The 26,155-nt window shown below is 34.4% G+C and overlaps 2 protein-coding genes across 4 annotated transcripts; both read left to right on the top strand.

Annotated features, from left to right (window-relative positions):
* Positions 1–1,089: 1,089 nt before the first annotated feature.
* LOC570014 (sodium-dependent lysophosphatidylcholine symporter 1) lies at positions 1,090–17,410 on the top strand. The gene is made up of 14 exons (XM_021474518.3): positions 1,090–2,026; positions 2,264–2,380; positions 3,252–3,376; positions 3,573–3,705; positions 5,109–5,187; positions 7,145–7,317; positions 9,606–9,696; positions 10,239–10,360; positions 10,601–10,684; positions 11,347–11,430; positions 11,574–11,686; positions 14,162–14,305; positions 14,489–14,665; positions 15,012–17,410. Exons 1-14 carry the CDS (start codon positions 1,940–1,942, stop codon positions 15,052–15,054), a joined length of 1,572 nt encoding a protein of 523 aa, XP_021330193.2. The 5' UTR covers positions 1,090–1,939; the 3' UTR covers positions 15,055–17,410.
* A 1,389-nt stretch (positions 17,411–18,799) lies between these two features.
* On the top strand, positions 18,800–25,861 carry fkbp1ab (FKBP prolyl isomerase 1Ab). 3 transcript variants are annotated; one of them, XR_012398315.1, is made up of 5 exons: positions 18,800–18,881; positions 18,982–19,029; positions 22,190–22,302; positions 22,447–23,047; positions 23,685–25,861. XR_012398315.1 is itself a non-coding variant. In NM_001005594.1 (4 exon segments), coding segments are annotated over 4 exon segments (327 nt in total). In that variant the 5' UTR covers positions 18,803–18,844; the 3' UTR covers positions 22,576–22,678.
* Positions 25,862–26,155: the final 294 nt, after the last annotated feature.

The following is a 26,155-nucleotide window of genomic DNA, read 5'->3' as shown; positions in this document are numbered from 1 at the left end:
ATACATAAATAAATTATATATATATATATATATATATATATATATATATATATATATATATATATATATATATATATATATATATATATATATATATATCCCTGAATTATTCACCCCCGTTTATCTCTCTCTGTTTAACGGAGAGAAGACTTTTTCAACACATTTCTAAACATAATAGTTTTAATAACTCATTTCTATTAGCTGATTCATTTTATCTTTGTCATGATGACAGTGAATAATATTTTACTAGATATTTACTAGATATTTTTCAAGACACTTCTATACTGCTTAAAGTGATATTTAAAGGCTTAACTAGGTTAATTAGGTTAACTAAGCAGGTTAGGGTAATTTGGCAAGTAATTGTATACTGAGGGTTTGTTCTGTAGACTATCCAACAGAAATACAGCTTAAAGGGGCTAATAATTTTGTCCTTAAAATGGTTCATAAAAAATGTAAAACTGCTTTTATTCAAGCCAAAACCAGAAGAAAAAAATCTTATCAGACATACTGTGAAAATGTCCTTGCTCTGTTAAACCTCATTTGGGAAATATCTAAAAAATCAAAAAAAAAATCAAAGGGGGGCTAATATTTCTGACTTCAACTGTGTGTGTGTGTATATATATAAATATATATATATATATAAATATATATATATATATATATATATATATATATATATATATATATATATAAAATATATATATTGCCTAATATTGCATTTACAGTATTTTTTAAAAATGTATATTATTATTGTTGTTATTATTTTTATCAATATTGTTATTACTACAATTTTTATATTGACATATTTCCCCCCTGCTATGTACACTTTGGCAATATGTTCCCATGTATGTTTTGCCAATAAAGTGATTTGAATTGAACTGAGAGAGAGAGAAAGGCAGTTGTATGAAATATGCAACAGATAATAAAACAATAATAAAGGTATAATATGTACAAATGTGTACTTTTGTTGAAGTACAGACTTTATTGATTTTAAATGATATTAATAGTCCAAAGATTAGATTATTAGTGACCTTTAAAAAAATGCATACCCACTATAAGCATTTATAGCTAGGCCCACACGGAATCTGCGCAGATTTTTAGCCCATGGATTTTATTTATTTACGTGTGTAAATATGTGTAAATTTATAGTTATTCGGTTTTTAAACTAATTTCAGTAATATTACTGACTAATCTGAAAATATTCAAATGATTTATTTACAATACAGTTTTTTAATGTAATATTTTCTGTCTTTTAGTAGATATATTATATAAGAGACTTGCTTTGTTTACCAAATAAAGTGGATTAAATTGGATTTGCATAGTAAACATTAAATAAAAAGTTAAATGGTATTTTTTTCATATATTAATTTAGTTATGATACTCCCAAAATCATTCCGCATTAATACGCAGATTAAAAAAAGATTCTGCGCTGAAATATCACAAAAATGCGCGCAGATTCCGTTTGGTCCTATTTATAGCTCATTTTCCTTCTCCAGCCAAAATGTTTTATATTTATTTCAGTTTCAAATTTTTATGTTTTCCCTTTTGTGTAATAGTGACAGAGCTATAAACTAAACATTAATAAAAGATTAAACGGTAGATTTTTATTTTCTCTTTTTGTATATGTTTACTCAACAGTCAAAATGGAAGTTTGTCGAGAGTTTACACAAACAAATGCAAGTTGAATTTGGTGTTTGAAACGGACAAACTCACATGCAAGAGAAAACACAAACTTGACCTTCAAAGTTTCCATATCCATGCTTTGTCGAACAATTAGTGCGAGAGAGAAACCGACATGTTATTTCGAAACATTTGTCCTTTTTTGAGCATCCTCAAACGCTTAGATAGGCAGAGGAACTAAGAACCACGCCCACCTTACGATCAGTATAAGAGGCAGTAGAAAACTATAACGGGCAACTTCTCCATAAGCTGCTGAACGATGGCCAACGGCACTGGGAATGGACGAATGGAAAAGCAAACCGATCACAGTATCGCCTGTGCCACGGAAAATGACGACAACCAACCGGTATGGCGTTTATTAGAAGATTTTGTTGTTGGGGTGATGATATACATGTGCTTTTTACAAATGAGCAGACTATATCGAGAAATTTAAAGTGTTTTTATCAGGTCCTATTAAACAAGAGAACACGTTTGATTAGACTACTTCAACTTTTTCCATTGTTAACGTAATATTCACAAGATCGTTGTTGTTACAACATTCACAAAATAGAGGCACTGATGCTTACTTGTTGATCTCGTGCAGAAAGAAGGCATCCCTTTGTCCAGGAAACTGTGCTATGCCATTGGAGGAATGCCTTATCAAATGACTGCAAACGCCAAGGGCTTTTTCATGCAGATCTTTTTACTGGATGTTGTGAAAGTAAGTAAAAGAAATAGTATATTTGGTGTTTAGCTGTGTGTACGAAATTCGATTTTACTCTAGCATTTCTCATATTGACATCACATTAAATTGGCCAATATATAGAATAATGAATCTGTACAAAAAAACTGTCTATATTATGTAAATATATGATTATATGATGTGAAAAATTTGAAGAAAATGTATGTTAAGGAAAAACATTTGATTTTAACACACCTATTTATTGTGTTAGTGATCCAGAAAAACATGCTATAATATTAGTGTTTGTGTAAAATGAGGATTTACATTGCTTTTCAAAACTAGGATATTCTCCCTCACATTTGTACCAGATAATGCAACCAGCCATATCACTTACTTGAGATTTACTTACTGTTAAAGCATGTTCTCAAATATGGTATTTTAAACACAATATGACATACTTTTTATTCTAACATGTTTTTCTTTGTCCTGGTTTTTATGGTTTCCTTTTATCTCTTGATTTCTTATGTTTTTCTGATTATGGTGTAGCCTAGTAGTTGGGAGTCTTGTTAAATGAAACACTGTAACATTAAACCATGTGCATTTCATTTTCTTATGGAAAAAGTTCATCACTGTGACTGTGTGAGTATTTATAAAATGCTTTTGTGGTGCAGCTCAATTTGCAATTCATGTTTGCATGCCAACTTCTGTAGTATTTTGCTAAATGGTTAGCACAGGAAGTAAAAAATACTGTAAGTGTAAAGCGCTGCAAAAGTTAGAAGCCTATGTTGAGTACTTACAGCTTGGAAGAACCATGTTTCTATATAAAACAGCATTTTTATAATACAAATGATTTTTTAAAAATGGGGCAGAGTGAGTATTGGCTGAGAATCATTTTCTGTTTTTTCAATAGATGGGAGCATTTTATGCATCCCTCATTCTCTTCCTCGGTCGAGCCTGGGATGCTGTTACAGATCCTCTTATTGGATATGCTGTGAGCAAAAGTGGCCGGACCAGAATTGGCAAACTCATTCCTTGGTTAGTGTACTGGGTAATATCAGTATAGCACTACATCTATTTCATTTAGATATTTCACAGGTTGAACACAGGGTGCTTTGCTTACACACATTACTAGTTTAGAGCATGTAAATTAACAGTATACTGTATTTATTTTTAATGTTAGATATTCTTCAACATTATGCTTGCTCTGTGCTAATTTGTGCTCTATATACAGGATTGTGTTCACCATGCCGCTCGGGATCCTGTCATACATCATGCTCTGGTATACCCCACAGGACACCATGTCCCCTGCCTTCAGTTTCAGCTGGTACTTCATATGGTGTTGTTTGTTTGACACCTTTATGAGTGTAAGACCACTATTACTATTATCTGCATACAGTTAACTGACACTGTTTTACACATTTAGAATAGATGAGGTTCAGCAGTTATGGGTGCAGTTAAAGGGGTCATAAACTGAGAAATCCAAATTCCCTTAATCTTTTTGAATATGAAAGGTCATTCATTGTATTTTAAAACACTGTAGGTTTCTGAACTCAGAACTTCTTGCAAGCCTTAAAGCAGCTTATATGATGCAGCCATAATGACAGGTTGTGGCCTGTTTAGCTTCACCCACAAATTTTGTATTAATTAAATAATAACAGATGAAAATGCAGTTCTACACAGAAACCAAATGTACAAATACAGGCTGTGTCCGAAACCGCCTACTACTCAGTAGCTACTGCATTTGAATTTAAACGTACTACTCGGTCATTAGAAAAGTATATTCTAAACAGTATTAATTATTCCTGCCAACACTCACATTTTTCCTGGGAGCCTCCCGTATTTCAGACCCATCTACCGCCACCCTCCCATTTTGTTATTTCTTCTTTTCAGAGACAAATGTTGGCAGGTATGGTATAAATGTTAGTAGTATGAATGCAACTCGGATGTGCTACATCCACCATTTTGTCATGATCTTGTGACCTACTCATGTCAGTTGCGTCGCTCCACTCACATTTATGAATTCTCTCGTGGGATCATGGGATAGTGTAGCATCCATCCGATGCGCATTTCAGAAGTAGTAGGTCATCCGGGTACTTCTCACATACTGTTGTTTTAAGTCTATGAATTTGGACATTCTACTTTGCTCACATACTGTTTTTAGCATACTATATAGTATTGAAGTATGCTATTTCGAACACAGCTACAGTCTTTGTGTTCCCTTCCATTAGATACCAACATTAAAGCAAAATTCAGCTGTATTGTTGCTATTGCTTTGTCTGGTGTGACAGATCATTTGATATGTACTCATTTTTTAAATGTCATTAAGTCTCAGCAGTGGCCATCTATGAAGAATGTAGTCTGTCAAACATACAGCTCATGCAGAAGTTTCCATTGGTTAAATATGCAGACTGTTAGCCAATCATACTAGCGGGTCTTTACTTTTGGATCTAAAATCTGGAACACCTATTCAATTGGTTCCGATGAGAGGGTCAAAACAAGATATATATTTATTAAGCAATGTTGTACCTTGGAATTATTATAAATAAATGCCGGAGAACCTTACAAAATAATAAAAAGCCATTTTATGTTTTTTCATGCATATTTTGCAATACATTTGGAAATACGGGTGGCCACCACATGATGATAACAAGCTGAAATTTCTACAGTGAAATATAGTACTCTTTATTACTGTATAATAAGCAAACAGCTGATTTTGTACACGTTTACATTTGCCTTTAAAGTAGTTTTCCCTCTCTCTGCCTCTCAGTGCTACCATGTGCCATATTCCTCCCTAAACATGTTTCTTGGGGGAAATCAGAAGGATCGAGACTCAGCTACTGGATACAGTAAGAAAATAAAACTGCAAAAACACCAAGAGATGATTAGGTGAAATTGCATTGTGTCTTAGGTTCAGTTTGATGAAACAGCTTACACAAATACATATGAATCCCAATAGAGAGAAAGATGAAAAGAAATCAGGAAATATCAGAAAATAATCAGCCATGCATTGATTTTTTTTTTTTATCTTACTGGAAAATAGTATCAATCACACCAATAAGATCAAGTTACTAAGCACTTTCAACAGGGTAAATAAAAAAATAAATAAAAAAACAGGGATGGAAACCTTTGAGCTTTGGACTGGAATGTGAATTTGAATAAAAGGAAGCAGAGTTAAAATCAACAGAATATTTTTGGAGCCGATAGTCTCATTGGCAACACTCGGAAATATTCACCTCAGGTACAGTACAAAGAAGTTCAATTTCTCTCCCAAGGTTTTTGATAACGTCCTCTCTCTGAAACATGCTCTCTGCACTGGTCTATGTACTGTCCTATCAAGAAAAAGGCAAAAATTGAGAGAACAATAGGTCTGTTTTTCTTAATGATAAACTTATCATCAGTGAAGAAACATCCTTTCTCCAGCCAGAGACAGTGGAAGTACAGCTCAGGGAAGTCTGTTTTTGCACTTGTTTTTAATAAACACTTTAGGTAAAAATACAGTTAAACCATTTCTCTTTTTAACTCACTCAATCACTTTCCTCTGGCTTAGTCCCTGATTTATCAGGGGTTGACACTAGTGATGGGAAGTTCGGATCATTTTACTCTGACCTTTGAGTCTCGTTCAGTGAGAAAAACAAATCTTTTCGTTCATTTTCGAGTTGCTTTCAAACTCATCTACAACTACACCAAACAAGTCATAACTAGAATGCTGAAGAGAAAATAATCATTTATTCAACATGGTCTTTGTGTATGATTATGTCAGCTCACCTGTTCTGGCATGTCTTCAGATTTGATGGGTTTGTTCATGTCACACAGACAGTCCCTTATACGCCTAACCAAAGCACACAGTCTGAGCCAAAAGGAGCCATGATTAATTCACTGTTTGAATCCTTTGGTTTTTGAGTCGTTCGTTCATCACGTGACAGCATGTAAAAAGAGATGACTCAAACCCAAGGACTTGAGAGATGAATGAATCAAATCTTTTACCAGCTCTAAATGCATATGGTTGGCTTCTGTCTTTGATGTAACGAAAGAATGATTCAAACCCAATAGAAGACTCAAAGGAAATAATCTTTTACTCCACCTGCACAAATGTGCGCATGCGCAAATGAACGAATCACTCACTGAAAGGATTCATTGTTTCTGAGTCATACAAAAGATTTGTTCAAAATAAACAAATTGTTCAAGAATGACACATCACTGGTTGCCACAGCGGAATGAACCACCAGTTACTTTGAGCACATGTTTTTTGGATGACTTTCCAGCTGCAACCCAGCACAGAGAGTACAACGAAGAACTCGTGAACCACCAGTGCTGGGAAACACCCACACACACATATATACTACATCCCATTTATTTGACACAATTCATTCATATGGCATGCCTTGGGAGAAACTAGAGCAAACAGAAAAAATCCACGTGAACAGGCAGAACATGCACACTCCACAGCCTTTCAGTTGGATCAGCCGGGACTCGAATCAGCCATGACTCGAACCAGAAACCAGCAGTTGAATGCTGATTGAAAAATTCTGAAGTTCCGTTTTTATGAACCCGGTTGACAGGATCAGGATACCATACAAGCTGTCATTGGGGCTAAGGGTTGACAGAAAAGTATTGATAGTTATGTAAATATCGTCACACTAACTGTTGTCTGAATTATTTTTGATTCATAGTAATCCATTATATAAATACCTTTCTATTAGACTTATATGACATTTGTAACAGTATGTGAAGTTTGCATCATATTTATAACCATTGTTCTGTTACTTCTCAGTTTGTATGCTTAAATGAGATGTCATGATACAGGAATGGGCATGGAAGTGTTCGCCACACTGGCAGGAGCCACCATTCAGGGGCAGATAGTCGGGGTTCACCATGCCAAGAGAACACACGATTGCAGTTTACAGAACAGCACGCAAGAGCTTTCCGGAAACTACACTGGCCCACTGGATGGCATTTCTGACACTTTACAAAATACAGTGAGTTGTACAGAACATCATTTTCATGCAATTTGTGGAACCTATTTAGTTCCTAGCAAGCATTTGTTTCAACACAAGCTCGTTCTGAAAATGTAGCCTATATACATTTCTGGAGATCACAAACCATGTAGCCAGAGCTATCTATGGCTGCATGTCGTCTTTAAAACAAACACTGGGGCTGTATGATGCCGTTTTTTTCATGCTTGCCTGCGTTGAAGAAAGGTTTCAGAAAGCAGCTAAGACAAAAACAAAAGTAAATAACAGGGTGATAATGTGGTAAGATCAGAAAATATGCTAAAAATCAGGAGGCTGTGAGGGCTTCTTTTTCTGGATTCCTTTTGAAAACACTGTCAGTCTGGTTTAGAGAAGTGGGTGGGCACTGGTCAATCAGTGCTTTTGAAAACACTATTGGTTGTGTTTAGGGAAGGAGGAGAAAGAGTCATTCAATCAGTCAGTCAGTTGACAGCCGCAGGCACGTGCACACATAGGGCTCAACCTGTGCAGTGCACATGCCCTTTTCAGTCTTGGATAGAAAGTGCCCTTCCAAAATGATCAAAAGTGCCCCCGCGACATTCCCTCCCGCCCTTCGTTACCTGCAAGATAAATTTGAGATCTCAAAAAGCAGACACAGCGGCCTCTGGGGGATTTGCGAAAACAAAAACTGTAAAAAAACACACCTACTGGGATGTATTTCACTCTCTCCAGAATTGTATATGGGGTACAGTTTTGGAATGAGCCTGTGTTGCATTTTTTTGTGTGCTAAAAGTCGTCTAATAGACATCCAAACGTAGATGTATTGGTTAAAGCAAAGCTAAATTTAGGCTGTTGGTCTAAAAATATTGACTAGTCATCAATTAGACTGTTTTAACATGTTTAATCATTCATTCCTGTCTAAGTGATGGCTACACTCTAATAAAATAGGTACTCTAAAAAACAAGAGCACTTCGGGTGTTACCCTTTCAAAAGGTACAAATTTGTACCAAAAGGGTCCAGATGAATACCTCAAGGGTACATATCAATACCCAAAAAGCACAACTGCTTACCTTTTGACAGATTTTAGATAATGATATACACTACCTGACAAAAGTCTTGTCGTCTATCAATGTTTTAGGAACACCAAATACTAACCTGATTTCTAGTTGATCATTTAGTATCAGAAGTGGCTTATATGAAACACAAAGGCCTCTAGATTACGCTGTTTTTACCTAAATAAAATATGATCATGCTTTGATTTTTAAGTATTTCATTAGGACAGTAAGATCTGACTTTTCTTAGACAAAAGTCTTGTCATGAAACAAATAATTTACGGTATAGAAAATAAGGTCATGGTGCAGTGGAAAAAAAGAATGAATATAGTGTATGACTTCCATGAGCTTGGAGGACTGCATCCATACATCTCTGCAATGACTCAAATCACTTATTAATAAAGTCATCTGGAATAGCAAAGAAAGCATTCTTGCAGGAGTTCTAGAGTTCATCAAGATTCTTTTGATTTATCTTCAATGCTTCCTCCTTCATTTTACCTCAGACATGCTCAATAATGTTCGTTTCTGGTGACTGGGCTGGCCAAACCTGGAGCCCATTGACCTTCTTTGCTTTCAGAAACTTTGACGTGGAGGCTAAAGTATAAGATGGAGCGCTATCCTGCTGAAGAATTTGCCCTCTCCTGTGGTTTGTAATGTAATGGGTGGCACAAATGTCTTGGGACTTCAGGCTGTTGATGTTGCCTTCCACTCTGCAGATCTCTTGCACGCCGCCATACTGAATGTAACCCCAAACCATGATTTTTCCTTTACCAAACTTGACAGATTTCTGTGAGAATCTTGGGTCCATGTGGGTTCCAATAGGTCAATATTTGTGATGATTGAGATGCAAAAATCTACCTTCTGCCACTTTTCCAAATGATCAAATAGAAGTCAAGGTATTATTTGTTGCTCTTACTACTGGGATCGTCAACAAGACTTTTGTCAGGTAGTGTATACCTTTGAGGAACAAATTAGGACCCTAGTACAAATGTATCCCTTTTAAAAAAGTACCTCCCCAGTGACAGCACTTGTACCTTTATTTCTGAGAGTGTAGTATATTTCTGGACTATTTTTAGACCTCTATTAGATTTTTGCTGACAGCCCAAATTGTCTTGCTTTAGCCAAAACTAATGTTTGGATGTCTATTAGATATCTTTAAAACAAAAACACAAAGAAAAAATGCTTGATGGGTTGTTGCTATTTTGAAATGAAAGCACTGATGTTGAAAAGTTTTAGCTGAATATACACCTTTTTGATTTCTAGAGAAGAGCCTATTTGACTGGCGCACTTGTGTTAGGAATGCTGTACTTTCTGTGCTGCCTCATACTTTTTCTTGGAGTGAAGGAACAGTTGGGTAAGTTTAAATGCGTTAACATGGTTTGCAATTCCAGCATCTGTTGTTCATCAGTAAACAGCCAAAATGTCAGTGTTTTTTTTTGTTAACAGTTATAGCTGTTGCACTTAATGTGAGAATTATTAAAAGGTGCCAGTTCACAACAGTCTACCTGTGCACAGTGCATCACATTTCTTTTTTTATTCAGCAGCTCTGAATCACACGTTTCTGTTGAGTTTACGAATACAGTATAGCCAGTTAGAGGTGTTTAGATTAGTCATCTCTGAAAATGTTGTTGATCACATTCGTTTCCTGAATGAATTCTGTGTTCTCATCATAAGCAACAAAATGCAAAACAGTGCAAATAAGGGATTCGTTTTGGTCTGACACATTTTGTTTGTGTAGCAAAAACTATATTATGATGTTTCCCTAAACACACAAACATTTTTAATATGTATTTCATAAATCAACATATTTTTAGGCTTGTAAGTGGCTGGACATGATACATTTTATAATATAATGACTGAATAAAATGATTTGCATGACTCTTTAATTCACTTCAGCGCCTCTGAGTAACCTGGACCGCATAAATGTCCCCTATCTAACCGGAATGAAGATGGTTGTGGGACACACTCCATATGTGCGGCTTGTGTTTGGCTTCCTCTTTTCTTCGCTAGCCTTTCAGGTCAGATGTTTTATTGCATTATTATTATCTTATTTTGAAGCACTTGAGTCTGTTATTTATCAAACGTGGTTTTTACCAAGAAAGATGCCCTGGTTTCTTGGATGGATTTCAAATTAGTCATAGAGTGGATTCTTATTAGTTTAAGAATTTAATTTAGAAATACGGATTTGTAAGGTATGACATTTGCTGGAATGATATTCCAATTATATTCTGGAATTATATATCGAATATTTGTTTCAGATGGCTCAGGGGAATTTTGCCCTCTTCTGTACTCATGCAGCAAATATGGGAGGATATTTCCAGCATCTTGTTCTTATATTACTGGTGAGGGATCCATTATTTCAAAATGTATTACATCAGGTATAATAGAAGGAGCTTTTTTTGTTAAGGTGATCTGTTCTATAAAGACACAAAAAATGTATCTTCTGTAATATTACATTTTAAATAATATATAAAAAAGAATTTACTTTTCATCTGTTACTACATGAAGAACAATAAATACATTAAAACGCATTATTCTACATATATTAAATCATGAAATTGTTTATAAAAAGGAACAGTTCACCCAAACATATACTCATCATTTAATCCTTAGTTTTTTTCCAAACCTTGATAAATATCTTTCTTTAGTTGAACTCAGAAGAAGATATTTTGAAAAATATTGAAATTGACATCCATAGCAGAAGGGGAAATACTTTGAAAGTCAGTGAATATCAGTCTCCAACATTCTTCAAAATATCTTCCTTTGTGTTTACCTGAAGAAAGAAACTCATTAAGGTTTGAAACAAGTGGAGGGAGAGTAAATTATTATAGAATTTTATTTTTTGGGAGAACTAGCCCTTTAAAGTACAGTATTATATAATAATAAAGCAAAAAAAAAAAGATTCATATGTTAAATGCTCATGTTTATTTTACAAATTACATTAATTTATGAGTAACAAAGAATTATGTTTTTAGCTGCTGACATGTAATCTATTCTTGTGCAGACATCAGCGACAATATCCATCCCAATGTGGCAGACAATATTAGTCAAAATAGGAAAGAAGACCACCATATTCATCGGCCTTTCAGTGAGCATCATTTTGGGTTTCTAAGTGGATCATTCATGATAGCACAGAAACAGAATATTAATACTGTTACAATCACAGCCAATAATATTAATAATAAATGCAGCCTGAACAGTTTTCATCCTTCTTTCTCCTCTTTTCTGCAGGTTTATATCCCAGCTCTAACTGTAATATCTCTAGTGAACAGTAATTTACCCGTCTTCATTATTATGTCGGTGATATCTGGCACAAGTCTGGCAGCCCTCTATCTACTCCCTTGGTAACTGATATAATACCTCTTTCACTGACTTTACTTTCATCCAGAGTTCTCCTCTTACATTACTGACACATTACGCAAACCCAGATGGTGGTCAGTTGATATGATTGCCATTATTATGTTTGGCTGATTTAGAATGATGTCATCCTTAAATTCGACCCCAGTCCTCCCATGCTGTTTTATTGCACAAAGTCAAGTGAGAAAGAATATTTTTATAGAAGGGAGTGATAAAATACTCTTTATTATCATTATAAATCTGCCTAAAAAACGTGAAATGTCATTCGCAAAACTTTTTTTTTTTTACTTAAGTAATACGATCTGTTATTTGAACTTGTTTACCAATGAGTCATTCACATAACCAGTAAACATAATAAGAAACAAAATAATTATAATAAGATATTTAAATAAATAAATAAACATAAACTAGGTCTATCAAAACTGGGTACGTTTAATTCTTATAAATCAAAAAGAATTGTGAAACAAAGCATCTTTGCACATTTGTTGTCATTTCCTGTCCATGCAAAGTAATCTATCAGATCAAAAGATATTTCTCACAAAACTGTATATTCAGCAAGCTTTTTTCAAGTTAAATGTATTTTTTTCTTTCTGAAGACACTTTGAGACTCAGATAATAACCAACTAATGTAAATACAATAGACCTTTTCACATTTCTGGGTGTCTCAGCAGCAGATGTCATCATAGTTAGATAAACTTGGAGCACAGTGAATGGGAGGGTACAACAATATATATTTTTACAATTTTGCTGAAATAATAAAAGAAAAATGCCTTGACAGTGTTATAAAGTCTTTCAGAAAAAGGAACACACAGTGTGAGACTGATAACAGCAGCCAGACGAGAGAATAACGTCAAATTTACTCTCGGCCCCATAGATGCTGCATTAGAAACAACTTGCATAAGTGATAATATAATACACACATAAATGCATATAAATGTTCATACATTTGAAAACAAATCTAAATATTAAAAACTTTCTAGAATTGAAGATTGAAGATTATGATGACAGTTAAATGTGTCATAACAGTCTTGTGAAAAAAGTCCATATTCATATAATTACCAAGGTAATATATACAAAATAAACAAAGGTATGCGTGAAAAGAAACATTGCAAAACTAAGTTGTCCATATATTTACTAAGGTACACATATTCATTTAAAATGTATACATACATATCAACAACAATGTGGATGTACTGAAATGTGCAGTCTAGGTTTGTTGGACAGCTAAAGTGCTTAGCATAATTGACTAAACCCCATTTTGAAAAGGAATATTTTTATCTGTTTCTCAGTGAATAAAGGCAATGTATTTTGGTGAATTTCAACAAAACAGATTTATGAAACAGGTATATTTATTATAGTAATATTTTAGTCTCTAAACATTTAGAAATTGAAAGATAATACAATAAAATTTTAATAATTAAAAAAAAACTTACAACCTACAAAATTTCAACTATTTATTTTTTTCTTTTTTTTTTGCTTCTCTTGATTTTTCCTCTTTTTTAAATTTGTATTTAATATTTTTATATAACATGTAAATTTGGGTGTACTAGTTTTTGGTAATTTTGTAAATAATCTCCAGATTTGGCTTCAGTGCTGACTAATCCAACCTATATGCACACATATAATACTGTAGAGCTTCCTATTAAAAATATGAATTTAAAAGAGAGATCTGTGAGAGCTGTACTTATATTTGCTGAGCACTGTACGTTTATTGGCATGTTTCAGATTACAAATTTACACATTACAGGGCACTGTATATATTTTGGGGCATGTGTTTGCGGGGCCTATTGATACCACCCCAAACAAGACCTCCCAACGATACGCGTTTCTTTAGTTGTTTGTGTTGGGACCAATTTGCAATGTGTGAATACGTGTAAAATTTGTTATGCTGCCCCGTAGTGTTCATTTGACCTACAAACTGCTGTGAGATGTATGTTTAAGTACATTTTTACAGTTTCCAAAGTAGGCTAAGGGGCTGTTCACATATTGTGTCTTAAGTTTTCCAGGCGCACCAATTGAAAACATCTCAACTTTTCAGAATGTAATGAGTGCACTTCTAGTCATGTGACATGATCTAAAAAATCGGCTTCATACTTTGTATGGAATATACACATTTCATTATTAATGGTAGACTAATTACCAAGGCACCAAAATACTGCAGTGTTTTTTATTTAATTTGGTTTTTGTAAAATGACTATCAAGAGCATCAAGAGCATACTCACATGAAACTGATGTATATCACTACAATTATCTTGACCTTAATCACAATCCTTATCTATCAAAACTATACTAGCGAGTCTCTGGTTTAAACCATTGCTGATGCTAAGAGTGATTATCTAACAGTATGACATAAACAATGTTAGCTGACACAGTTTGGTACGCTTCAGTATCTTATTTGCATTCAAATATTTTATGTAATTAAGGATGTAATATACTACACAGCCAAGGTGTTTTTATTTCAGGTCGATGCTGCCAGATGTAGTGGATGACTTTAAAGTCAAGAACCCGTTGTGCCAGGATCTAGAGCCACTGTTCTACTCCTGCTATGTGTTCTTTAACAAATTCGGAGGAGGATTGTCTGTTGGAGTGTCCACCTTGGTACTACAGTAAGAGCTTTTTCCAGTCGGACTGTTTCATACAGTATGTGTTATTAAAAATATTAAATCAAAACAATACTGAATGAGAATAAGTGTTGTCTAAAGATGTTGCCGTTTATTTATTTTGCTGTGCACTGAATCATCATTTAGAAACCCTCAAAGCTTTATTAAAATTCTTCCTCACCTCTTTAGCTTTGTAGGATACAAGCCTGGAGCTTGTAAACACAATGAAAAGGTCATTTACGCACTCCGGATTCTCTTTGCCCCTGTGCCCATCTGCCTGATTCTCATTGGCATGGTGCTTTTTTACTTCTATCCCATCAATGAAGAGCGACGGCGGAAAATCCAGGAAGCTTTAAGCAAAGCAGGGTATGTGTTTCTGTCAGTTTGAGGGTTCTGATGAGCCTTTATTTTGCATGCAACATTAATGCTTTCTACAGATGTGAGACAATGATAATGAGAGATATGCAATGCTCACTGCAAAAATAGCGTGCTTCTGTTGTTTTCTTGTCTGTTACCACAACTTCCCTTCAATACTGAAGCAGTCTTTTTAAACTAAAGGTTAAGAATTATTTTAGTTTAGAAGAAACGCAAGCCTGTATTATATCAGTGATGTTCAAATTCTTACACTATATTTCAGTTTTGCACAAGATTCTTGGGAAGTTGCAATAGCTGTAATAACTGTCATCATTTTGTGTTATCTTGGTTTACGCAGGACAGAGAACGGCTTGAAAGGAGAAGAAGAAATAATTCTATGAAGAAATCAGTGACTGTCTCTACTTTTGTAACTTTGTAGCAGCTATTGATCATGAACATGCTTTGCTTCATCTCAGTGTAAAGGTTTTGGGATTTTTTTAAAGTCCTGCTCAAGGGGACCCCGACTCTTTTTAAAAGTCTCACTAATCTTACAGACTCATTTCCGGGCATGGAGATCTCTTCTAATGAGCTGACAAGATGAATAAAAAGACATTCAAGCCATACAGTGCTGCAAGGCACTCAGGACAATTTAAAAACATTAGTGTGCTTAAAGGTGCAGTGTGTATTTCTTCACCATATCCAGACAAATAGATTGATGTGAGTGTAAACAGCACTTATATTTAACAGTTGACAGTTTAATGACACAATGATTACTAGATTACTAGAGTTACTAGATTACTACAGTTCAGATGCAAAAACTTATTGCCATCTGTAATGTTCCTATAAAGTTTTTGTTTTTCTCCTCCTGTTTATGTTGTTATTTCACTTTAAATGCAAAGAAAATAACCTATTTGTTGTGCAGAGAGTAAATATTACTGAAACTACACACGTGATAAAAAAGCTCATTTTAGTTGAAAATTTCAGACAGCACTTAGAGGTTTTAGCATTTAAACTCTTCATATATATAGTACTAACTAGGAAAATAAGGAGACAAAACTTTGAAGTTGGCTTTCGAAGGTTTTAAATAGGCTAGTTCAGAAGAGTTTCTAATATATTTCTGCCATGATTAAGTACAGAGCTAGGATATTTGTTACTAAAGTTTTATCTTTCAAGTCGGATTTAACATATTTAATAAAAACTTTTAGCATGTAGAATGTTTCTACTATGATTCATCACATTGTCCCAAATAGACAGACAGACACATATATGTTACTAGCAAGTATTACCAAGTTTCTGGCATGATTTAAAATAGCAATGCTAAAATGTAGCATTTTTGCATGTACAGTCACATAAATAGCATGATTTAATACACTTCAAAAAGAAGGGTTTAGGACAAAGCATGATTTAACATACTGCAATTTTTTTTTTTTTTTTACATGGGAGGGATGTGCAATATTTAAATTAAATATACTTGTAAGTATTTTATTATTATAGTTAGTCATTGAGAATTCAGTCATTTGTATTTTCCTGCTCAAAAAATAAAAAATAAGTAAATAAAAAATCAGGAATCAGTTATGGTGGTGCTATGTGCAAAACAATCTTAAGCGGAAGCGGTTATCAAATAGCTGTACTACTCTAGAACTAAACTTGAAAATTAGCTAATGTTAGCTTTGTTTGATTCTTTTGGGTGAAGAAATCAGTGAAATATCTGTTCTTCAGCAGTTAATCTTTATTTTTTGCAAAATCGAACCAACATTTCAGTTGGGCTGGGCTGTATGACATTATCTTTTTGGCACTGGGCTGTATTACAGCATATATTTTTGGCACTGGGCTTTTTAAGAATTAAAGCCTGGATGAAGTCTGAATGAAGCAGTGACCTCCGGGACAAGACTGCTGTTGCAATTGCTGTCCTCTGGTCTACTTTTTCACATACCTAAAGCTACACAGACCCTTACAATATGTGTGCATCCCAAGTTGCGTACTTGCACAGTATTCTACGCCATTTTGTAGTATAAATGGTGTGTGCAGTGTATTCACAGTCAGAGAAAATTCTAAAAAGTGTACTTGAAATACCTGGATGATGTATTTATTCAAACATGAGTAAGGAATGTTGAACACTCACTGGTCACAGATTTGCTCACGCAGTTGAAGTGAAAGGAGCTATAAGTAGTAAAATTGGATTATTTTGCATTGTGCAAGCAAAAATAAAAAGGCCCTATTTTGTAAAGTTCGTAAAATATTATTAAGACTTCCATTTGGATAACTCTAAACCCATACTCTATGGCTGAGCGTGTAAGTGCACAGTTTATACATACTGTACAGTGTTCATTTGGAATGCAACTAATGTGTTATTGCCCCCTGCTGGACATTTTACACACTACACATCTGACATACATGAAACATGAAACATTATGAACTTACACACTATGTACCATCTATGAAAATATAATGTAATTTACACCCGAATCCTTTCAAAGCGTTTACTCTCTGAACTGACATAGGCCTACAGCTTCAAAGAGATATAGGGGCATAGGGATGAGCCCTTCTGAATGGAACGCACTGATGTGACACCAAACAACTCCTTTGTGCAAAGGTTCAAAGTGTCTTTCTGTTGTACCCTTCTAAATTCTTCATCCTGAAGAGCCTTTTACAGTGACCAGTTTTGAGCACTTGAGATTGGAATGACACTTCAATATGGCAGCCCTGAGTGTTTTTCACTCTGCAGTGCCTCTCGGAGAATGATCAAGATGAAAAGTCCTGACACCATTGTTTATGAACAAGATATTCAAATGGCTTTGTTATGTTTTCATAATGACTCTGTACCTTTTTTCCAATGCAATAAAGTCAGATTTTGGTGGCACCTCCTGAAAATACTCAAGACAGCACTATACTATTTGCACAGCCATTTGAAAACTACAGAAAAGTTAGACATTACTGCATTTAGTAAGGTATCTGAGTACAAGACAATGAATATGTATGTTTCACATTTTTACTGCATTTGCTCTTTGCAATTCTAATTTATTCACAGCAATGTGCAAAAGAATCAATACACCCTTATTTACAACAAACATAAACTCTCTTTGGGTAGAAATGTGCACAACTGTAAACAATATCGCAGTACATATTGGAACTGAACTTACAACATACATAGGTCTGTAATAGGTCATTCATGAAATTGTTCAATTTAGAAGACATTTTTCAATTTTAGACATTTAGATGACTATTAGTTTTATATGAAATGACTATTCAGCATCCACAAGTTTAGTTAATTTTGACTGGCATGATATAACACATGATAATGTTCATGTGTGAGCAATTTACAGCAGAGAGTTGTATGAAAGCAATTGATGCATGTTTAAAAGCATTTACAATTTGTTGGAAGAAATGAGAAACTGCTACTGATATGCACAAATGGCTAATCGTTTTGAAAAATGCATTAACTTTTGTGCAAATATAAATAGTGTTGTGAGAAATGCACCAAAGTGACTGAGAAAAAAAAAATCATTTAATAACTTAGGCTACTTAACTTTGCCGTTTAGTACGAATTACACAAAGCATTGGGTTAAAGTGGCCAATCCTGTTCCTGGTGAGCCACCTTCCTGCAGATTTCAGTTGCAACCCATATCAAATACACCTGCCTGTAATTGTCACGTGGTGTTTAGGTCCTAATTAATTGGTTCAGGTGTGTTTGATATGGGTTGCAACTGAAATCTGCTGGAAGGTAGCTCTCCAGGGACAGGGTTGGCCACCCCTGGGTTAAAATAATCCAACATTTTTGATGGATGGATGGATGGATGGATGGATGGATGGATGGATGGATGGATGGATGGATGGATGGATAGATAGATAGATAGATAGATAGATAGATAGATAGATAGATAGATAGATAGATAGATAGATAGATAGATAGATAGATAGATAGATAGATGTTTCCTACTTTCCACACCTCATCAAGATATAATGTTTCTTGCATGATTTAACATGAACGTTCCTCACTCGTCATCACTGGTCATATTTAAAGTGACTGGGTCAGTAAAGTAGGGTTTATGTTAAATTAGCGCGATGCCATTGGTCCCTTTGGCCGTCCTCTCTTCGCGGTCACGTGACCCGACATCATCACTCCTCTGCTCAAACAGCTGTGATTGAGGCAGTGTGCGGTTAGGCTCTTCAGAGACACACGAGCGGGACAAAATGGGAGTGGAAATCGAGACCATAACCCCCGGAGATGGTAAAATTACCCGCTACAGTTTCTACAAGTATTTGTTTGTTAAGTTGCGTGCATTTAACAGCATTATTCCTGTTTCCTGCTGCTGGCGCTGCTTTTACAGGGAGGACTTTCCCCAAAAAAGGACAGACATGTGTGGTGCATTATGTTGGTGAGTTGAAATTCACATCATTTATGTTAATGGGTGAAATGATTTTGTATTCTTGTGATAGTTTATTAATTTTAGTTTGGGTTAGAATTTTTAAAAAATGGGAGAATTATGTTTAAAATTACTCGATTTAAACAAATGGTCGCATCTTTCCAAAAAGAAGTGCAATCAGAGGTTAGAAAACACAGTCATATTTAGAGTCGCAATAAGATCAAATATAGTCTAGACAAATCAAGCCATTGTGCATCATTAGTTGTGTATTGTTTGCACGCAGTGGCATTTGTCCGCAGATGATCCTCGTCTGACAGCTGAGACTGAGCAGATTTAATAGACGCTCGAGTGATTCCGTCTTTGTTGGATCGCGTCGGAGAGACGGATTATCGCTGTCTGGAGTGACTCGACCCCTGGGATGTTGTGTGATTGCCGCTTAATCGTTCAAACTAACTAAGAAATCTCCGTCTGGCAGGCAGATTATTTGATGAATAATAGGTAATTTAAATTTAGGAAGAATTTATCAAGGCCATTACACAGTTTAAAGAATTTATCAAGGCCATTACACCGTTTAAAGATTGTTTTTACATACAAAATGTCGACCTTATGAAACACTAATATAAATTCATAGATTTGATATAAAAACTGATATAATGTAAAATTGTACCAAATGTACCCTCGTCTGTAATTTCCAACTTGCATCAGGCTACATTGTTTCTTTTTCTGCTTTATTTGCATTACATGCATTATCTTTCATTTATTTTTCTTCATACAGAGAAAGAGAAAAAATATTTTCAATTTGTGCAAGACAACATTACAGTTTTTGCATATTATGTGGCCAGTTTATTATAATAGTTATTATTTTGACTAACTAATGACTGTCATGTTGTTTACTGCACTTTCAAAAAGTAATAACAGTGTAATTGTAGTGATTAACTTTTATTAATTCAGAATGCAACACTGGAAAGTTTCGATATTTTACCCTAATAACAAACCCAACCCAAACTAAACTTCAACTTTAGGGTCCCAGCTTGGCTATCATTAAATACAGTTAAAGCCTCCATCTTTTTATAATGAAGAAAAAATGTAAATAAAATACAATAAAAAATGAATAGGTAAATTCAGTCAGGGTGACGCGGTGGTGCAGTGGTTAGCACAATCGCCTCACAGCAAGAAGGTTGCTGGTTCGAGCCACGGATGTATCAGTTGGCATTTCTGTGTGGAGTTTGCATGTTCTCCCCATGTTCACGTGGGTTTCCTCTGGGTTTCCCCCACAAGTCAAAAGACATGTGTTAGGTGAAGTAGGTAAGCTAAATTGTCTGTAGTGTATGTGTGTGAATGAGTGTGTGGATGGATGAATGGATGTTTCCCAGTGATGGGTTGTGGCTCGAAGGGCATCCGCTGTGCAAAACATATGCTGGATGAGTTGGTGGTTCATTCCACTGTGGCAACCCCAGATTAATAAAAAGAAAAAGAATGAATGAATATTCAGTCAATATCACATTTACACTGTCACAATCAGTATATTTTTCACACATTTATTACTGTTTTATTTCCAAACAGGTTAAGTACTTGAGTCATTTTTATATTATAGCTTTAGCTTGTCTATTTGCTTGTAAGACATTTTTTTTCAAATAGGGCCACTCAAGCAAGTTCTACTGCCCATTCTTGAAGGAAAGGGACATCTTTGATTTCAAGCTCTTAAGAATTATTTGTCTGCAAATCAGTAAACAGGTTTGGACCTAGGAGTTTATGAAAACAGTGTAATTGTTCATATACCAGAAAATCTTGTCAAGTGTATTTAAAACAAGAAAAAACATAATAAAGACTTTAAGATGTGCAGATGTTAAGTGCAGACACAAAACACGAATTATCCGTTATTCAACTTATTTATACTTCATTATTTCATATACTTCATTTTTATCTGTTTGTCAGCAAAGACATTTTTCAAAAATGTAAACACTTGTTTAATTGTTTCATAAAAAGGTGGTTCATTCCACTGTGGTGACCTCTGATTAATAAAGTGGCTAAGCTGAAAAGAAAATGATTGAATAAATTTACATAAATATATATGTTATGCTGAATGAACATTATTTCACCTATAATTTGACAGTTCTTATTAAACTGATTTTAAACCTTAGTTACTTTGCATTCACATTAAGATGCTACACACACACGCATACATATATATATATATATATATATATATATATATATATATATATATATATATATATATATATATATGGCAAATAAATAAATGTTTCTCAATTCCAAGAACGCAGAGAACTGACTTGCGTTCATGTGGAGACCGGTCTTGCCAGGAACTCATGAGGCCGCGAGGGCAGAGAACGCGTCCTTTGAGAAATGGGATGCTGCGTTCTTCCTGATGGTCACGTGACATTTACGCGTTTTAAATGGAATTTTTTTTAACATTACAGCACTCATACAACGATTTATTGTTTCCCCCCTGTTCAAAATATATACTTTGCATAAAAACATTATAAATATACTCTGCACAATATAAATAAAACACATTTTAATACGAATTTCAGCAAACAAACACGCTTAATGTGTTTATTCCTTTATTAAGATATTTATGTTAATGTTTACGTTCACCGTTTCATTTAGGGGAAACTCCCGAGGTAAATAAGTTACATCTCTGAACTTTAATAATGAATCTAAATAAAATGCTGCACTTCCCACCTCCAGTCGCAATGACTTCTGGGACTTCCAGAGCAAGTTCGGTGCTCAAGTCTGCATCAGTGCGTTCTCGATATCAAGAACACATCCGGGAAGTTTCACGCATCCTCCGTTCTTGCGGTCTTGAGTATTGGAACTGAACTTTGGTAGCTGATGATGACGTTGCACGAGAACAAGAGGACGCTAGACCGCTGAAGAACGCATATTGAGAAACAGCCATAGTTTTTTTGTTAATGAACAGATTAGTGGTCATTTTCTGCTTGTTTCATGTTTATGTAAATATACACCACAACATTTGCCTTATTCCTGAAAGAGATACATCTCTCATATCCTGGTAATTTGCTTCTATTAGACGTGGACGGAAAATCCCCTCGAGAGGACAGAACAATAATAAAGTAGTGCATTTATCTGATGCTCAAACCTCATTTCCTGTTTTTCTGGCCTTGTCCTTCTATTCTCAAATTTTCAGGCTCCCTGACAGATGGACGGAAGTTTGACTCTTCCCGTGACCGTGACAAGCCATTTAAGTTCAAGATTGGTAAACAGGAAGTGATTCGTGGCTGGGAAGAAGGTGTTGTGCAGGTGTGTAATGGTGCTTTTTTCACTTAGAAAATCATAAAAAAATGAGTTCTTACTGAAATCTACCACCACCTATTCTGTCAATCTGCTGATAATACAGTATTTAAATGTAATAATAAATAACAGCTATATATGTGTGTCTTTTAGATGAGCGTTGGACAGCGTGCAAAGCTGACCTGTTCACCTGATTTTGCCTATGGTAATAAAGGCCATCCTGGGATTATTCCCCCAAATGCAACCCTCATCTTTGATGTGGAGCTTCTCAGTTTGCAGTGATCTACTAGTGCTTTTCTTCATTTTTGATTATTTGATAAAAGTTTCAAGTGCCAGAAGGTTTTGTGTTAACATTGCAAACTTAAATAAATCAGGTTAAATCTTTTTATTTATTCAGCATCCCACCCTCACACTTTTAGGCACATTTTAATAAAGGCATGTGGTACGTTTTATAATAGAGGCCTTGTTTCCACTTGGTATGAACATGTGCTTAAGTTATCCAATCACATGTGTAGATGCATTACTAATTTTTCTTCCTATTATTAAATTCAGATACATGTCTCATGATGAAAAGTAGCACTCAGTGCAATCCACAAGTGCTATTGAATGAATTAACTCATGCTAGTTGATTAAACAGCGTGTATAAAAAACGATGTGGAAGCCAACTATGATTTTCTGTATAACACACTTAAAAATGACAATCACTCATTTGTCAAAAGTCAGAAAGTATGTGTTTTTTGGGTAAAATTTTACAATAAAAGTACATAAATAATGATGTATTAATATGTAAACTAAACATTACTTTATTATGAATAAATGATGAGTTAAGACGCTCGCTAATCATGAACTCATGAGTCACATGAGTTTATGTGTGAATAACTTGTTAGTACATGTTTGTTTGTAAATGAATGTATCATTTACCACATTATCTTATGCTTAATTTAACCATCTTAAACTCATGACATAATTATATCATGATATAGTTATATCATGACTTTACTTAGAGGGGCACATCATCATTATCTACTTGTGAGCTCCTTACATCAGTCTAGTGCGCTTACACTTAATAACAATAGAAAAGTGTTCTGTCAACATCAACATGAACAGTTTAAACACAGGAGTTCATGAGTAGTTTAGGATGAGTTAACCGTCACTTCAAGTAAAGTCATGAACTAATTATACATTAGCATATCATGAGTTTATGTTGGTTACATTTAGCTTATACTTAAACTTTAATTAATATGTTCAGTTACAACATGTTCTAACAAGTAATTAAGGTTGCCGTTATTTACACATGAACTCTTATGACTCATGTTGTAGTTAAAGTTAGTTCATGATTAGTGCGCCTCTTAACTTATCATTAAATCATAATAAAGTAATGTTTAGTTTACATATTAATACATTGTTATTCATGTACTGTTATTGTAAAATGTTACCATGGCATGCAGTCAAATATGATTTTCACAATGAAAGCATAATGCAATCAAATTGTGTTTTTGAGTACCTTCTTCAGAAACGTTTGAAACATGTTAGATAATATTTACACCTGTATTGATGGTAATGCATTTTAATACCAGGTGTAAACAGGAACGTAATTCTCACCTATTATTTGGTCACATTACATTAGGAATTATTTATGAACATTTTAATTCAATCTAACATTCTTTCTTTGTAATTTGTACCTTCTAAATGCCTAAATCCTTGCAAAGTCTTAAATCCTTAACTTGAATCCTTATAGGAGACCTTTTTACTATAGAGTGTCCCCACTAGTTTTAGCTCAAAATACATCACACACTATTTATTATAACATGCAAAAACAAAAACTCTTTTTTTTTAAAAATGCAAATTATCTTCTGTTCTCCACCCCCTTTCCAGAAGTGGGCCTTTACAGCTTGTGTCTCAGACGCTCTGAAGGCTAAACTGCTGTTTGGTTTTATTATGTATATTGCTCTCACTTGACATTGCAATTATTCATCATTATGAAAGTTTACTATCTGCATGCATTTTAAAGCCTTGTCAGTTTGAACACACATCTGAGGTGCACGTAAACAGCTGAGACAAAAACTATGTTTATGTTAGATCTATGTATTAACGTGACAAAAGTGTAATATACAGTGCCTACTGCAGTTTGAACTGTTATTATAAACTAAACTACAGAACTGAAAAGCACTTGCTGTTCTTGACTGAATAGCTTTAGTTGATTAACAAGATTAGGTTTCAGTGATTTATTATTATTGATCTAGGCTGATTAGGCAGATCATTAGTGGGTGGGGCTTGTGACATCATAGTTGGGGAAAATGAGGAACAGTGTTTTCAGACATTGCTTTTGATTCAATTTCACTATTTATACACACTGTGAACAAATCACCATGTGAATAGGAGTTTCACATAACAGGCCGGCTCCAGGGCTGAGTTTGGACACCCTTGGTTTAAATTGTAATCTTTTGTGATTTCCTTCACACTGTGATTGATGTTGGCTTGAGAGCAAGTAATAATGTGACTGTACACAAATCAAATGTCAAAGTCACTATCTTAAACTATGAATTAATATCAGAAAAAAAAGAAATTGATCTCAATGAAGTTGTTCTGGGGAATTTAAAAAAATATATATTTATGTTTTACATTGATAATCAATACATCCAAATAGTATTTTCAACATTTTAAATCAACCAAGTATGTAACTGTCTATTTAAAATTGTTTGGATGGAACAGATGGATTTACACTAATTTCGATTGGTACAAGTTCTTGTACAGTTCTTGAATAATCCTTGTGCCTCCCTGTATGTTTGACACCAGAATACCACAGGTTTTTGTAAATTTACAGTTTGACCATATGAACTGAAAATGTGCCATCAAATCATTTAATCGCTGTATGATAGACCAGCCTGACATGAAAATTAAGAAGTGATACTACTACTATTTCTGTTCATTTCTTTTTTCTTTACTGTATTTTGTTAACATGCAGCTCTTTGTAAATGATTTTAATGTGTTTACAGTGCATTTTTTTGTGTGTATGATTCGGCTATGTAGTTGAGTAGGTGGCACATTTGGCACCAGAGCAATGGATGCATGCCAGTGCTTAAGGATTTTGTGATCATGTTTCCCTCACTGGTATTGTCTCATTAACTCTCTCAATACAATCAGTTATTTACTAATGTAATACATGGGCACTTGTGTTCAACTGAGCTGGAACAATTTGTTCTCAGTGATAGAAAATGACTGAAAAAGAAAACTGTGGGTTGTGGCAGACTGTGTCCTGTCAGACTACGTGCCATTAATATATTCTGATGCTAAATTGTTAGCAGCCATTAGTTGTTAATGTAGACCATGTTGCCTAGAAAATGTATTTAATTAGACTGGATGACAATACAGTGACAGTACACTTTTTATGTATCGACAAAACATACATAATTCAGATGAAATCTGCAGGTGCATAAACACTTGAGTGGATGCTACTGATGTCTGTGATTGCAGGTCAAGCGTCAGATATACTGCTTTATTAGTTCTGTAATGCACTGTATGTATTGTCATAGAGACAAAAAAAAAACAATAAACTAATTAAATGTGGTATGAAGTGATTTTATTTGTTTTGGAAAACGTTGCTTTGTTTCAACATTTTTTTAGATTTCGCAATATTAACCCATGTGCATCATACTTTTGTCTTTCGTTTATTTTTTGTGCTTATTTTGGCTGTGCTAATGCAAAGCTTGGCAAAACTATGCATTTGTTATTAACATTAAATATTTAACTCTTAATTTTCTTTCATACATTACATCTCTGTTACACTATATGAAATATAGAATAGTTCCTCTTATAAATTTCAGGACAAAATTGTCCCTATTTAATCTTGAAACTCCATTTC

This window comes from Danio rerio, chromosome 23 (assembly GCF_049306965.1).
Source record: "Danio rerio strain Tuebingen ecotype United States chromosome 23, GRCz12tu, whole genome shotgun sequence".
NCBI lineage: Eukaryota > Metazoa > Chordata > Actinopteri > Cypriniformes > Danionidae > Danio > Danio rerio.
The sequence above is the reverse complement of the archived record's forward strand: the minus strand, read 5'-3'. Positions and strand labels throughout refer to the sequence as shown.